Genomic DNA, 17,466 nt, shown 5'->3' with positions numbered 1-17,466 from the left:
CACAAGAATATAAATGTATGCAACACATTTTTTAAATTATTTATCTATACAAGATATTTATATTCTCTGCTATCCACCAGAGGACGCTACATCACCCTCTGCAGCCCTACATCCTACATCTTTGGATCCCAGTTTAGAGAATTTGAGAAAAGAAAAAAATAATGAAAATCATTGAGACTCAAACTAACAGCTAAACAGAGTAGAGCACATTTAAGAACAAATTTTCAACAACTCAAAAACTTTCATCAGTTTGAGTGACAGAGCAAGATGAATGTTTGCTAAGCTAAATGCACACACATCCCACCACTGATCAGCTTAGTCTCCAGCTCCAGTGCAAGTAATGATGCGTTACAAGATAAACATTATATGTTTGAGCAAAAAGTGATAATGTATACAACGGCCTCATGTAAAACTGATGAGGTGTAAAAATAAAAAATCTAACTGAGTGATTGGCCAATTGTCCAGGAAGTTACAAGGATTAGTTATTTTAAATAGTATGCTCTGCTCTAAGTAGTTGTTAGCTTGACTCCTTAAGGAAACTTTATCCCAAATTCTCCAAAGTGAGATCCCTCTGACAACCATTTGCTACAGGTGAGATACTGACTACTCAGAGTACTTCACACAACCCAGCTTCAACAAAAGCATACAGTCCCTTTGAGTGTCAAAGAACAAACAAATACTGATTTAACATTTGGACATTTGTTTTGTTTGCTTAAGGTGTCACATACGAAGAACTCCGTATATCTAACCTGAGGTAGAAATACAACACTGGATTGCTGTGGTTCAGTGATGCTTATATCTGGGACATGTTTTTTGTTGTCATTTTGTGATTGAGCAAAATTGGTTAAACGTGTATGAAATTGTTACGTGGGAGTCGGTACCTCCTGTGTAAGCAATTTTTAACTACAACCTCATTAAAGAGCTGTGTCTCTGTCTTCTGATGAATCACCTCAAATAATAAATAATAAAAATGATAGAAAAATCCAGATGAAAAAAAAGAGTTTAATTTTCTATTGTACTAGCTCATGTGGTCCCTTTCTCTGCTGTTGGAGTAGTTCCATATCAACCTTTAGTCCACAACATTGTGATCCAGTTTATCACAGTCGAGGCAAATCCTCTTGATATTCAGGTCCTTTGATAAAGAAGTAATAAATCCACTCTGAATGTCTTATCTTTCCTTTTGACTGCAGATCAGGAGTTATTCCATATGGGTATTTTATCCAGTTATTTCAATATGGAACATTTTTCAAATATAGGCAAAAGTGTCAGACAGTTCTGATCATGGGCATTTACCTAAAGGTTTGTGTGTTTTTTCAACAGTATTCACATGGTTGAACTTCATACAGTACCTAAGGACAGCTTTGTCAAGGAACTTTCCTCTACACTCATGTTTATTTAGTTTGTGATATAGATCTATTGTTTGGTCATGAACCTTACAAATGGTCTGTACTCAAACTGTGCTCTCCATTACCCACTCGGAGCTTTCAAAAGAGGGCTTCTCATCCTCACTGTCATCGTACTGCAGAAGCATACCATTAACAGACAGACTGCGCTTAGTCCAGATGTTACTGATTCTGCGCGGCTGGCTGCTGCGACACTGCTCTGCCCCGACATGGCCCATATCAAACGAGTGGCTCCTCTTAGGCTTACCCTCCTGAGGAAACCCTAGAAGGCGTCCCAGCATAGTTGTGGACTCGGCCCTCCCAAGTAGGGGCTCTTTATCAGATGGTGCTGCCACAGCCACTGTTGTGATGGTGTTCTGAGCAGTAGAGGAGCTCGAAGCCCCTTGGTGGTCCTTCACTGGACCTCGCAGCTCCAGTGAGGTGAAGGCCCCTAAAAGGTGGTCCAAACTTTGACGTGCTTTGGTTCCGTGCCCGTGCCTCCTGAACTTACTGCTGGGGAGGGTGCTGCATTCACTGCCCTGAACACTGTAGTGGCCACCAGCTCCTCTTCCTGTTTGGCTGTCTAATGAGTTAGAGGATGATGACGATGAAGAGAGGCTGCTCTGGAGGGATCCACACTTAAACTCCACCATCTCCTCACGCATGACCACCACTGTAGACTTGACCTGTGGTGGGGCGCCATTGAACCTGTTCACTCCCCCATTAGTCTGTGAGTATGTGTTACTCACAGTGGGTAATTTACTAGTTTGGATTCCACTGGTGACCTTATAGCGAACCATGAGGATGATGATGAACACCAGCAGTGTGGCCACAATGATGCCACCAATGACCAGAATCATAGTGCCCCCCAGGAAGCCACTGTGAAGTGATTGGCACTGTGGGTAGTCATCCGTAGTGACAAACTGGACACAGCCAACAATGTTAGTGGCAGTTAGGGTGGTGGCAGTGTCATCCCAAATGGCCAAGACACACAGGTCATACTGCATTCCTGGGACCAAATTTGTGACTGCAAAGGCCCTGTGAGTCCTGGGAATCATCCTGAAAACAGAGAAAAAAAAAACAAAAACATTGCAAACATCTTGCCATATGAAATCAAGACACGATTAAAGAACTAAAATGTCAAAAACATATTAGTTTGATATGCTGGAGCAGATCAAAGAAATAGCAAAAAAAAAAAAAAAAGCATGCTAAGTAGCTATTTATATGCAGAGAGTAATTCAGAAAGATGACTTCATTGCTTGCAGTATATCCCATTTGATATGCATGAAGCAAATGGTAATGAGATAAGCACTGAATGGCCACTTTTTGAATATTGTTTTGGCAAAATGTAATTTCATGTACGTTCCATTTAACATGTATTAATATGTTTCAAATAAGTCTGTTATTCTTCCAGATGTTTTAATATGACTCAATAACTGAGGCTCGGTGCTTTTGTCTTAAATTCAATTTAATCTTAAAGTATGTCATCCAAGAGGTAATCAATGAGATGTTGTCAGAATCTACTTATTTTTGTATGTTGAACTGTCTTGTATTAACATTTTTGTTTGACATAAGCATCATTCAATACTCTTTAATAGCTACCCTTTAAACCAAACTCATTTCCCAAACTTGTGCTATATGAAGTTCTTTTGTCATCAGATTGTAATGCACACAATATTTCAAAATTTGAAAAACTGTCAATTTTAAACTAAGTGAATTTTATTGCTCCTAAGTCTGGCTAGTCTTGTTGCCCATTTAACTCTAAAATCTCAATGACCTTATGACCTTTTATGAAATGATTTTAATGATTCCACTAGACTGAGAACCTGCTTGTAACTCACAGAACAAAACTGAGGTCCTTATTTAAAAAAGTAAAAACATAAACTACGTATTAATGAAACAAACCATTTCCCCTCCAAGGTTTTATCTGTAGGATGAGTGGAGTTTATTATAAGGATTATTAAAACTGATTAAAATGACAATGTCATAAAACTATTCACGTGTTTATATTTAGTTCTGCCATGAAAAACCTGTGACACTGTGTGAAATGTAAAGAAAATAAACGGCAGTGTTCTGTAAATCTCATAAACCAATACTGAATCTCAACCCATGTTTTACAAAGCACACATCAAATGTATAAATTAAGAAATTGCAGTTTTCTTTAGGGGAAAAAAAACAACAACTTTGTATTTGATGGCAGCAACACATCTCAAAGAATTGGGGCCACAGGCAACAAAAGGCTGTAAAATTAAATGGTATGAAAAAGAAACAGCTGGAGGAGCATTTTGCAACTAATGAGGTTAATTGTCAGCAGGTCAGTAAGAGGACTGGGCATAAAAACAAGCATTTTAGAGAGGCTGTATTTCTCAGAACTAATGATGGGCAGAAGTTCACCAGTCTGTAAAAAAACTATGTTCAGAATAATATTCCTCAATGGAAAATTGGGAAGACTTGGAATATTTCATCATTTACAGTTCATAATATCATCAAAAGATTTTAAAATCTTAGAAAAATCTGTGTGTATGTGTGTCATTTAACTCTCCTGAAGTCTTCATAACTGAAGAGAGGAAGAGAAGCCCCTGGAACTTCGGGTCCATTTGACCTGAAGGCCATGGGAGGGTTAAAATGGACTGAGGCAAAGTGGAAAATTGTTATGGTCAGACAAATTAAAATTGAATTTAATTTCTTTTTAGAAACCATGGACACCTTGTTCTTTGTACTAAAGAAGAGAGGCACCAGCTGGCCTGTTATCACTGCAAAGTTCAAAAGTCTGCCTCTCTGTTGGTATGGAGGTTAACAGCATATGGTATAGACAGTTTACACATCTGGAAAGGCACAGTCAATGCAAAAAAGTCTATCCATATTTTAGAATAACATACGCTCCCATCCACACCATGTCTTTTTCAGGGAAGGCTTTGCATATTTTAACAAGATAATGCTAAACTGCATACTGCATTCATTACTACAGCATGGCTTTATAGCAGAAGAGTCCAAGTCCAGACCTCTTACCATTAAAAAAAATGTATTAAAAATTCCTTAGTTTAAACATTTGACATGTTTACAATGTTCTATTGCAAATAAAACATGGGTTTAAGAGATTTGCAAATTCTTCCTTTTTTATTTTTACATTTTACACCCATTTTTTTAAGTTAGGGCTGTACATGACACAATCCCAGTCAAAAACCTAATGTAAGCTTTGCCACAAGTTACATAACACATTTAAAAGATTCATTTCAGAAAATCTTGCATATCCTACTTAATGACTAACTGCACCCTCAGGTGAGAGCTGGCTATACCTGTGCATCTAAAATATGCATCAGAGGAGCAAAAGGGTTGTAGACAGCATGCTAGTTAGTGATGTGGTAATACAGACAGGTAATTAATATACAAAATAAAGCTTATTGCTTGTTAAATCATAGCTAATGGGTGCTCAGAGCATTCATCATATACCATATAAGCAATTTCTGAGTAATATATATATATATATATATATATATATATAGATGTGTGTGTGTGTGTGTACAGCTATAAAAATGTATGTGTGTTGTTGTTTTTTAAATGAATTTGAAGAGGAATAATACACTTAGCCCATCTTGTGTTGCCGTGTAGAGATAGATGTTTTGGTTATACACCCATTCTTGGCTTGAGGTTTTTTTGCAGCACATGCATCAAGAATCTTTGATTTCTCTGAAGGACTCTTTAGGGGCTGTTCATTTTTCAACCTAATTGCCTTTTTTATAAGCGGGAAGATGCTTTGCTTTGTCACATGTTCCAACTCATTCTATCGTTCTGCTGCCCCACGTGGCTCTGATTGATTTTTATTCACACCATTGCTTCAGTTCAGGCAGAGGAAAACTGCTGGTTAAAGGTACACTGTAGGTGAGCATTTGTGATCAATAAAATCCCAGCATTATTACAAAGAATCTAAAGCTTTCATATCAGCTCACACTGCAGTTTTTATTTGAGAATAAATAATGTTTATCCCTTCACCTATCTATCAGTACATCCATCTATCACACCAACAGCTATATAGTTTTAAAAAAAAGCCTTATACAATCTGAGATTTTTCTGAAAACCATAATTATGTGTCCTTTCAAAGAATTATTGTATTCTCAGCCTCTGAAGATCAAAGACCTACAAAGCAAATCTGTGATATGACAAATGGAGCAAGATCAGAATAGTTTTCATATTAATTCCTCATTTTAGTTATTATGAAAACACAAAGCAATCTACATCAATAAAAACAAAACTATGCACATTATATTGCTTTTCTGCCATCAGATCACCACAAATGTTACACATTGAAACTTTCAAAAAAGAAAAGCTCTAAAAGATATGACTCAAGCTACACATGTTTATTGTATTACTTACTGTTAATAATAAACATTGAATGGCAATAACATCAGGAATGTCATTAAAGAAATGACTTTTTCAGGGGAACAATTTAGCTGTGTCGAGTCTTGTTTCTAGTGAATGAAAATGAGGATGAGTCATCCAATATGCTGTCACTGGGCAGAAAAAACAAGGTTCTGAACATTCAAATTGTCTTCTCCACTCTGCCATGGAAACCTGTCACAGAGTGTGCATGCAAGGAAATCAGATAAAAAGCTTATTATTGAATTTGCAAGGAATAAGAGATGCATCAACAGTGTTTTTTTTCTTTTTTCCTCATTTCTGTATTCGTTTATTATGTCAAACTCTTAGTTAATCAGACTTATCGTCCCATGTTCTGAGTCTTTCATTAAACAGCTTTTGCAAAGTGCAAGTAAAAGTCTAAAATATTTGTGAAGAAAAGGAATGAGACAAAGTTTTGCTAAAGTAATTCAAAAACAACGGTCAGGATTTAGAAAGTGCAACAAAACATTTGAAACTAATTTCCACGAAAGCATCTAATATTCATACTACTCTGATGCTGACAAGTAAATAGAAGTTTTAATAACATGCGGTCATTCTGTGGACGGATCCATATATATGTTTGTGTTTTACTTTAGGGGATGATATTGTATTATATTATAGAAAATAAACAACTTTAAGCTAGAGATTAACATCCAAGACTTAGTGAAACCACGGATCTGAGTGTTCTCTTCTTGAATGCACCCCAGGTAATTTTGTATTAAACATCAAGGGCTATTTTTTATATTTCCAAGCAATTATTTTGGTTGAATGTTGCCCCATTCACTGTCTCATTTGAAATAGGAAATTGATTTCACAGAGCTCAAAGATCTCCAGCTATAGTCATCAAGCCCACACTTCTATGAACTTGAGCAGCTTAAGAGGGATACATTAAAATGAGGTCTATAATCCTTTTTCTTCTTGGATTTCTAATTAATAGTTTGGGGCAAGGATTTCTTTTTTAAGTTTCACTTTTATGAAATAAAAATATGAAAACAATATTGCTACCACTTGTCTATTAAAAAAAAAAGCTCAAGAAGGATTACGGAAGATGCACGTTGATCTTCAAATATCACTTCAGAGAAATTGAATGTTTGAAGCACTTACACTGTAAACAATTAACAATATGAGAAAACTAAACTGAAGATATTCTGAAGCAAAATATATATTTTGGCTTAATAGCCTCTTTGACCAGAAAAATTTCAGTTCACACTTAGGAAATAAAAGGGATCTATTAATCATTCTTACCTGTAAATGAGGACTTCATCGTCAGAACAATTGTACTGAAGCTGAAACATTTTGACTTTTGGAGTTGATTTGCTAACAGTCCACTTAATCAGAGCAGAGACGGCAGTCACTTCAGATACAGACACCACCTTCTCAGGAAGAGATTTGGGCTCCCCCTTACTTATCTTTGTAGAGCTTGTAATGTCTGAAAGTCCTGACTTGGACTGAGTGGTACGGTTTGTACCATTAGTCAGGTGAGGGAGTTGAATGATTGATAGGTCAATAGATGCTGTAGATTCCCCTGCAGCATTAGCAGCTATGCAAGTAAAGATGCCATAATCCTTGGACGTGGTGATTGCTATGTCCAACGTGCCGTTTTCATACACAGTTGCCCGTGAGGAGTTGCTGATCAAACGGTCATCTGGAGCAACCCAGTGCACGGTTGGCATTGGATCTCCGACAGCTTTGCAACGCAAACTAGCTGTTTGTCCCTCCAGCACCAGCAATTTGTGTGTATGTTGTGTGATTAAAGGGGGCTCACAGACAAACTCCTCCTCCCGAACAGACCAAAAATAGCGCCCCTTTAGAATAGTTGGAGAAGCGCAAGTTTCCATATCATCCTCTCGATCCAGCCTTCGTAGCCACAGTACCTCACAGTTGCAGTGCAATGGATTTCCACCAAAGCTTAGAGAAAGCTGAGGTGCATAAGGAGTGCTCATGATCATACTGCTTTGGGAGCGTGCAAAGATAGGGTCCGGAGGAAGTTTCTGGAGACGATTGGAGGTCAGATCCAGGCGAGCTAATTTCTCAAGGTCTGTAAAAGTTCCCTCAGCAATGAAGGAGATGAGATTATGGTCCAGACTCATCTGATGCAGGTTGACCATCTTGCGGATGGCTTCCCAAGGCACACTGCGCAAGTTGTTATAAGACAAATCCAAATCCTCCAATGTCAGTAATAGGTCATCAAAAGCTGCATTTGAGATTTCATTTAGTTGATTGTTATTGAGAATCAGGTGCTGCAGGTTGATCAGTCCTCGTAGGTCATCTGCTCCCAGTTCAGTCAGCCGGTTACTATCAAGGTGCAGGGATCTCAAGGTCTCCAAATCAATGAAAGAAAAAGGCTGGATGCTGCCAATAGTGTTTCGAGACAAAGTGAGATCCACCAGACCTGTCATGTTGGCAAAATCCTGAGTGGTGATCTTGAGGATGAAGTTGCCTCCCAGCCTGAGCTCTACAGTTCGACGGTCAATGTCTGGTGGCACAAAGAGCAGACCTTTGGAGGGACACAAGGTCCCCAGAGACTCAGAGAGGTTCTGGCAGACACAGTATTTGGGACATGCATGGACCATCGTAAGTGCAGTTCCCAGAAGCAGGAGACAGATGACCACTTTGTCCATGTTACCTCATAGAAAGGGGACCTGGAAGAAAACAAAAGGATGTCAGAATTTGATATGATAAATTATGACTTTGACCTATTTTCAGTTACATTTAGGTGGATGACAATGTCTGAGCACAGATATTTTTTTACATTTCATGTCACTGTATAAATCCACTCACAAATCCAAGTCAGGCAGAATTTCACCTTTAAACATATACAGTAGCTAAAAGTTCCTCACTTAAATATTTAGGATCATAACATCACATGCATAAAACCACTCAAAGAAGGCTTCTTTGAATAAAAATCATGGTTAAATGACTAATTTCATTTTAAACATTGACTAAACACAACGAACAATAGTTGTTTTCTTTCTGGAAATGCTACAACATTGTATTATTGAGAGTTGTGGGATAAAATAATTCCTCATGGGTTGGTTTCTTTCAGTATTTACACCACCTACTATTTCTTTACCTCTGTATATGCCTTAATCCCTTTGTTTGACTTGCTTCCTTTAGTGTGTTTCACAGTTTTGGCAAAAACAAAAGTAGTATAGAGAAAGATTATAGAGAGAGATCCCACAAGCTGCAGGTGTTAGACTCAAACTTGGCTGACAAAATCAGCACGCTTCTGTGAACGTCTTATAACAGCCCTCACACCTGGCTGACTCCTACGAATGAATGGTCACCCTTGGCTTCATCCAGCAAACATTTAATTCCCCCAGACATTTGTATCATTAATTCCTAAAACACCTGAAATTTAAAAATCAATTTTTATCAGCTTTTATTTTTTTCACGTAAGTAATTTTTACTAATGAAAAGTTCTGCTTCATGGTCTGCATGTTTTTCTCTGGGATCAGGGAGTTTGTTTCCTCCCACAGACCAAAAACATGCATGTTAGGTTAATTGGTTTCTCTAAAATTATCTCTAGGCGTGAGTGAGAGCGTGAAAGGTTATTTGCCTTGTTGGGCTCGATGTGGCCCTGTGATGGACTTGTGACCTATCCAGTGTCCCCTGCCTCTCACACAGAGATGGCTGGAGATAGGCACTAGCTCCCTGTGACCCAGAAAAGAGAAAGTGGGTAAAGAAAATGGATGGATGGATCAGGGATTTGCAGTTTTTATTTTCATTTTATATTTGTTATTTTTACCATGTTTGTGTTTCCATTTAGTGGTCTATGAGATATGCACCATATATATATATAGATATATCTATATATATCTATCTATATATATCTATATCTATATCTATCTCTCTATATATATAACAACAAAACAAAACAAAAACACTTATGCAGTAAATAAAGAAATCAGGTGACAATTTTATTACAACAACTTTGTGTTGTAGATTATCATATTTAAAAAATAGTGATAAAACCATGAAGACACTTCAGAAATGAAAAAGGCTAAAAAGGATAAAATAGATAAAATCTAACAAATAACTGCAAACAAAAGTTCTTATGAGACGCCAAACCTTACTGGTCAAACTAGAGATTGCTCCAGCTTCTCATCTTGTAAGTCCTCCTTTTATTTTTTAATAAAAATCTTGAACATCATTAAAGGGTGAAAATGCAAAATACATTGTACTAGAATACAATGTATAAATGTTAAAAAAAAGTTAATACAAAACAAGGTTGTGTTATGGTTGTTGCACAGTATTGTGGTTTTCAGTTTGTTGCAGTCTACATATCAGTGGTGTCCAATCCTGGACCTGGAGAGCCACTATCCTGCATGTTTTAGATGTTTCCCTGCTCGTCAAGTCTGTAGTTCTGCAGAAGCCTGTTAATCACTCATTCATTTGAATCAGGTGTGTCAAAGCAGAGAACCTTAAACATGTGGGATAGTGGCCCTCAAGGTCCAGGATTGGACACCACTGATATGTAGACACCACTGCCATATATGGTACAAAAATAGGAGAATATCCAACAACAGCCATAGGACTTCTATAATATATCAAAACCCATCTGAACAGTTTGTTATAGAAATGAAACAGTTAATAGCTTTGAGTTTTAATACTTTAGTGTTTTTTGTCTTCAGTATCCTTTTTAGTTAATTGGGGGAGGATTTTTTTCCTTTTTTTACTTGTGTGATAATGCCACTGCAAAATATGCATACATTTTTCCTTTTAAAAATACTTTGTTTTATTTAAAAATTTGAAGAAAAAAATTTGCATACATTTGTTAAGCTTTCATACTTGTGTAAATATATGCATGTCTTCTAAATAGATCAGCCACAGGTTTCTCTCAATGCTGTCACAAAAAGCATAGATACAGTATCTCATAACAAAGAATTATGTACTTTCCTTATTTCAATATTTGGAAGTTGGCAACCCTCAAAAAGCATTTCTGTTGCTAATGTAAAAGTAAAGTGTGAAGCAACATTTCAAACTTAACAAAAATCTCAGTCAAAAAAGCAGTCTTATCTTAAAGGCTTCAACGTGGTCTCTGGGTCTGTGTGTGAAAAGCTACTGGGACCATTCCAATGCAAACAGTCATGTATTCATACTATTTTTGGGTCAAAACATGTCTCTACACAAAAGAACCAGCTCCTCAAGTCATCACTCAGCTGTCCATCTGCATTTTAAAGATAAGGGATGCTCTTTTAAGGGCATTAATGTACATTCTGTCCTGAAAAAGCCAAATGTTTTGAGACAGGAATGAAGGAAACCATCTAAATGAGAGGAAAAAAGCAACATACAACAGAGAAAGTGGTCCCAGGTACGATCCATCCAACACCTTCAATTTAACCTTAACTCTCCTCCCAAGGTGATTTTTTAAAAACCAGTCACACTTTGAAACATGACCTGAACACCTCATATGTTGGTCAGAAAGGTAAACAACTCACAAGTGACAACAAACCAGAGAATGAGTGGATGGGTCAGTGACACAAATGACTCTGAAAGTGTGAGAGTCTCAACAACACTTTAAAAACCTAAAACTCACCACCAGGCAGGCATAACTGAAGAAACCTCTCGGATTATCGGTGAAATGTTTTTGAGAAAAAGAAAGGAAGTCCTGCAGCCTTCTTTTGAAACACTAAGGTTGTATACTGCAATGCTACACTCAATCACACCCTGACCTTTTCTCTCTCCAATGTCAGGTGTGTCATCACATTAGAATTCAAACAGCTGTTCAGAAACTGTTCGCAACTCTTTGCAAAAAGGTTTTTACTTCATATAAATTCTTGCAGACTTGATGCAGATCGTTCTGATCTTCTCAGCACTCTGAAGCTAATCCCCACAAGGCTTCATGGCGAGAGCTGTCAGCAATGACAGACAATTTCTCTCATGGACTCATTTTAAAGGATTGCATCTAGAAACACCACCAAAAAGCCCTGAAAACCCAAAATAGCTGCTTCTGTATTTCTTTTAGATCTCCTTTTCTCTGAAAGGGACAAGTGTGGTTACCGTTTTAAAAATTGTGGGAACTGCAGAATGGAAAGTAGCAGTGCCTGGATGTTGTTTGAAAGTTCAGAATAATTTCATATTAATAACATTTGATTCTCATAAATTTATCCTGTTAGGAACTGACATTTAAGGGATGCACTGAGATTACCAAGCAGCAGAAAATTGGTAAACAAGAAGAAGAGATGACCTTTCAGAGACACAAGAGATTTTGTTGCAAAGAGATGAGAACCATGGGCAGTGTTTCAAGTCACTATTCATTTACTCATGGCCTTTTCCAATCCAGCAAAACAATATACATGTCTTTGTAAAGGAGCACAACCTAAAGCAGAAACAAATCGAACTGTTGGATTTATTGGCTTGGTGATGATCTTCTAGCTTGACCACGGATTGCTTTGAAAAATACAGCAACTTTTCACTCCACTCATAGCTTTTGCATTGATCCTTTTAAATAAAGAAGTAAACATTAAGAACAAAAACACAGCCAAAAAAAAAATCAATAATTCAAAAACATTTACTGTCACATGCAGTTTGTACACATTCTTGTCTCCAACGTTTTAAGACCATATTATATTCCTTCACATTAAGGCATGAAAGCAGACAGAGATCAATGTGTCTTTGTACGTTTCCTGAAAGAGAACATGTATTTATAGACTTTTATTTCCTGTCAACAGAAACAAAGAAGGCAAACAGTACATCTGACTGCTGGATGGATGTTATCTGGTGGACTGCTGTAAGTTGGGTTGTGTCTTTAAATAAGTTGTGGATTCTGTAAAGCAAACACCAGTACTGATGGTTTGTTTTACTGACAGGACAGTTTTACAACACTGGACAACTGTGGAAGTAGGAATATATTATTTAAAGTAAATACATAGAATAAATAATAATTAATCATTGACTAGGAATGATATTATTCAAAACACAAATAATACCTTATTACACAATATTTATAAATGTAAAAGATATGGATATGGTGTGATTATTAGAGACCTTATATAATGTCTGGTTTAAATTTTAATAATCAGAAGTTTAAAATTTAAAGATTTAAATATGATATATTGCCTTAGAAAGAAGCAGTAACTTCAAGAATTCCTTAATTTTATACAGCACACCATCAAATTTGGATATTACTGGTTTGATTCATGCTACACCTGTCTTTCAGTCAATTTAACATAAGTGTAATAAACTCAAGAAAGGGTAGGAATTTTGTTTTATTTTCTTTGAGGGATAACTTATTGACACCAACATTTTTCATTTGAAATAATCAGTTCTCCAAACACAGGGTTTAAGAATTATTTTATTTCAGTCTCAGATTTTAAAAAAAGTTTGTATAATTTGGAGAAATGATAAGTTTTACATGCAGTAAAAACATAACTTAAGTATAAATTATTTAGATCCTGTTATTTTCACAGCTTAGTGTTTTGCTTCTTAGCTGTGATTCTTTATTAATATTTTAAACACATTTAAGCTTTTATTGAAGTAGCTTTCTTTCCAGTATTTCAAAGCATTTCTGATTTTTAATTTTCAAATTCCAAAGCAGCAGCGTGTGATCAATTGTGTTCAAATGCTTTATGTAAATCAATGAACATCCCCTACAGTGTAATGCTTTTTATCAAAGCCACGTCGCTATAAATGACAGACCTAATCTGGATCTCAGGGCTAATGGATGTTTCAGTTTTAATATTTGGGCAGAAGGTGGTACCACAGTTGGAGAGTCAAAATATGTAGCAGACGAAGGAGTCAGGGCCAGATTATTGAGCTGAACAGAAGTCATTTGTTAGAACTAATTTAATGTGAAGCTAACACTCCTGTAACCTAAAGGACTCTACACCATTAATCATGTAACAGTTTTCACTACAACTGTAGTTATGACCTTAATTTAATGCTTTAAGGTAAAACTAAAACGACTGAAACTAAAACCATTTGTCTTTTCCCAAATAGGTGACAGATGTTGGAAGACTGCAGACACTGGTGTGGCAGTAAGAGATCACAATTTCAGCTTTTCACTCAGTTTGAGAATCACAGACAAAGGTACGGCAGAGAGATACTGATGGCTTGTCAAAAACAAGGTGTGTTTCATGAGTGGAAGTCTGTTGTACAAGGGTAACCTTCACATGAACATGCCTGCACAGCTGTTTTGCCATCTGTTACACAAAAAAATCTAACTTTACTCAAGGTAGTGTTGGCCCTGAGGGAGATGATGTGATTCTGATGGCTTCCACTTCTCTTGGAAGCAACAAATACCTCTGTTGTTCAAATCCAAGGTCTCAATATGAACACAGCACATTATCATGAAACCACAACACACAACTCTGTACAGACACCCCCTGCAAACTTTCGTACTGTCGGTCTTTTTGGTTGTCATCTGCGTCCTGTAGAGTATTCAGCACACTATGTAACAGCAGAGTTGGCACAGAGAAAACTGGACTCACCAGCAATACACGTCTCTTTTTCTTCTGCTACACTTTGATAAAATGTGTTACAACATGACAGCAAAACCTGCGTGTGCTGCACGCAAACCACTGATGCTATGTTGCGTCATTTGTGGATGCTGACACTCAAAATTGTGACAGCAGATTTCTCTCGATGCTATTTGGAGCCGCCAGCACATCTAAAGTTACCTCACTCAAGTGAAAAATGATACACTTTTTTTTTCTTCTTCTTACACACGAATCACCTACAGTCTCGTCTCCTGTGGGTAAATGCTGACATGGTTTGAGGAATATTCTTGCCAAAAAGGAAAAATCTTAATAAAAGATAAAGGCAGAAAATCCAAGCTGTACACTAAAACTTTGTGTTCTATATGGAACATTTTATCAAAAGTTTATTGATTTCTTTTGAAAGCAGATGTCTATTTCTTCAGCAAAGAGCACACAACACCAAAAACTTCTAAAGTTAAAGTTTTGCAATCTGACATAATTTTCTGAGGTTTTTATGTAATACAATGCTTTGGTTAAAATTTAATAGGGTTACAGTTCAAAATCTCAAAATTAGTCCTTTTTACAGCTTTTTGCAGATAATCGTTGGGCCTAGTTAGACTCTCAACTTCACTTCAATCACATGCATTTTTTGACAAAGAAAATAGTTTTTATATTTCTGAAGGGAAAGAATTAATGATAATGAGGGAACTGAACTTTAAGATAAGACTTCTTTTTTTGTTCTGTTAAGGTCAAACTCAAACTCTTAACACAGACTTCAAGGGGTTTAAAATAAGGCAGTGAGTCAGTGTTGACCTTCTTTTTAAGCCTAGACTTGTTTAAAGTTTGGCGAACCTATTATCATTTACTGGTTTTGTAGTTAGAGGTTCCCCTTTTGATTATAGATTGTTATTTTTTCACATTTTATTGGTAGTATCACACTGAGCTACAACTGGTGGAGTCGTGTTGGCAACTCAATATTGTAAGAAAATGTGTAAAATTTCAGTTGCAGTTTCACTGAACTCTAAGTGTTTTCAACTAAGTGAGCAGCTAGCCATGAAGGTTCATTTTGCCCTGTTGATTTTTGAGAATTGCGGCTTATTTTTGTGTGTGCAGCTCTCAAAATTGTAGGCGATGCATATTATTTTACTGGTCATTTCAGCCCACATAACATTATACCCACCTTGGCAGCCACCCCCTGCTAATGATTTAATTTCCTGGAACATAGTTTTCAATTGAAAATAAGCAGATTTGGACCGTTGTTTCTTTTTTAAATTATATTTTTAAATGGCATGGATTTTAGACCTGGACATGTTTTCTGTCAGAGAAAAGCTGTCAAGCAGGTCTCAAAATATAGCTCTTGCGCACTTGAGTAGAGTTGAAGATGCCTGTGACAAGGGAAAAATTTAAGATGACTCTATTTTGCACAAAAGTTTTGAACTTGTTCAAAAATCAGTGTAAAGACTTTAAGCCTTTGTGACTCAAACGAGGAAATTGAGAATTACAAGACATTCTGAAGACAAACAAATGCTGCATGCCAACTAGTCGCCTTCTCCATGCCTAGAAGGGCTTCTTTTGCCCTTTCATTTCTTTACTAGCAACAAGTCTACAAACAGTCTAAACCTAAAGAATTCCCACAGTAAATGTGGAATTTTGCCTAACCTTCCTTATTCTATTTTTTAATATTCACATGTCAGCATCATAAATCATAGAAGGTCAAACATATTAAGTCTGTGCTCACTCTTTAGCACTCTAGTTTACCCTTGTAAGTGAACGCTTTTGACATCTGAAAACAAACAAACACAGATTAATCAAACGGCACTTCACAAACCCTGCTTGGTTATTAGATAAAAGCTGCCCTTGTACATACAGTACAGTATATTAACAGCAGAAGTGCAGGCCGTGTCATCTCAAACATCACAAACAGCAACATAATATTTTATTCATATTGAGACCAGCTTTTAAAAATTAAACATTCTTGGAAAAAAACTGACCTTATCAACTCTATCTAATTAAGCTGCATTTATTTATCAGTCTTAACTTGCTCATGTAATCAGTAATCTCTGATGTCTTTTTTTTCATTGTGTGCTGACAATGTTTGGAAATTGATTTAAGGTAAAAGTGTCACAGTTCGGATATAGATTAAAGGAAAACTAATGCTGAAAAGTTTAACAGAAATTAAGATAAATGAGTCTGTAAAATCCTAAAAGGGCAGATGACAAAGACTGAAGCTTTATCCGTTCGCAGTGTGAGACTGTGTTACTGAGCTGAGCTCAATTCATGTTTTTCAGCAAACATGCTAATGTGGGTAAAGTTGACTCATCTGAGCAGAGGAAGTTGTCAGGAACATTGTGCAGCAAACATGTGCTCGAAGCACGATTAAGATCTAATTTTTACAGATAAGGAGTCAGGTTTTGACAGGGTTTAATTTTCTTAACAACCAGCACAGCATTGTAGGTCATATAGGCCATCTGGAGGTTGTTCTTCTATGACTCATATATAATATTGCTCTTCGTAGGAGAGAGAGAGGAAAAAAAATGTGTTTTTATCTGTTTGCTCGACAGAACACTGCAGTTTGACTAAGCCCAGCAGCTGAAAATGTTCTTGTAATATAAGGGGATGCTGTGCTGCACAAACTACAATCTTTTCATAAACCTGACCAAGATGCATGGATTAATAAAGTCCTGTGTCAGCCGATCAGATAGAAACTGACACTTAGTAATTAGATAATATAAAACTTGTGTTTTGCTTTCAGATGATCTTTTGTAATAAAAGCAAAGGTTTTTTTTATCCTTACCCATGCAGGTTTAATTATTCAACCTAACAATGTGCATACCATCGTGCAGAGCAGCAACAGAATCACAGAAAAAAAAATCAAAGTGACTCTGAAGCACGAGTACTCAAGACAGAAATCAAAAGTGAAGTGAAGTAAAACACATGTAGCATTTTGTGACTGTTTCATAAAATGCAGTTGTTCAGTTTATCTATGCCAGCAAAAATAGTCTTTGCAAAAATATCGATAGTTTTCTAATCAATTTATTGTTAAGAAACCCACAAAAAAACTACACTTACAGCAAAGTAAACAATAAAACATGAAAAAATGGTGTTTTGCAGGTTTTAAAGAATATTGGTTTAATAAATTAAAACATGCCTTCTTATTTTCAATTTTGTTCCAATTTTGAGTACTACTAAAACAAATTATTGCTGTGTTTACAAATGTACATTGGTAAAACAAAACTAATCATTTAGCACTCATTTTAACTACTAAATAA

The 17,466-nt window shown here is 36.4% G+C and overlaps 1 protein-coding gene across 2 annotated transcripts in view; it reads right to left on the bottom strand.

Annotated features, from left to right (window-relative positions):
- Nucleotides 1-911: 911 nt before the first annotated feature.
- The window catches only part of LOC108241783 (leucine-rich repeat and fibronectin type-III domain-containing protein 2), a 111,082-nt gene continuing 94,527 nt past the window's right edge, over nt 912-17,466 (bottom strand). For both annotated transcript variants that reach the window (XM_017426204.3, XM_017426203.3), the window contains 2 exons: nt 7,023-8,419; nt 912-2,441 (listed from right to left, as the gene is read on the bottom strand). In XM_017426204.3, the coding sequence (XP_017281693.1) occupies nt 1,451-2,441; nt 7,023-8,398 (2,367 nt within the window). In that variant the 5' untranslated portion in view covers nt 8,399-8,419 and the 3' untranslated portion in view covers nt 912-1,450. The remainder of the gene's footprint in view (nt 2,442-7,022; nt 8,420-17,466) is intronic.

The sequence above is a fragment of the Kryptolebias marmoratus genome, linkage group LG10, assembly GCF_001649575.2.
Source record: "Kryptolebias marmoratus isolate JLee-2015 linkage group LG10, ASM164957v2, whole genome shotgun sequence".
NCBI lineage: Eukaryota > Metazoa > Chordata > Actinopteri > Cyprinodontiformes > Rivulidae > Kryptolebias > Kryptolebias marmoratus.
The sequence above is the reverse complement of the archived record's forward strand: the minus strand, read 5'-3'. Positions and strand labels throughout refer to the sequence as shown.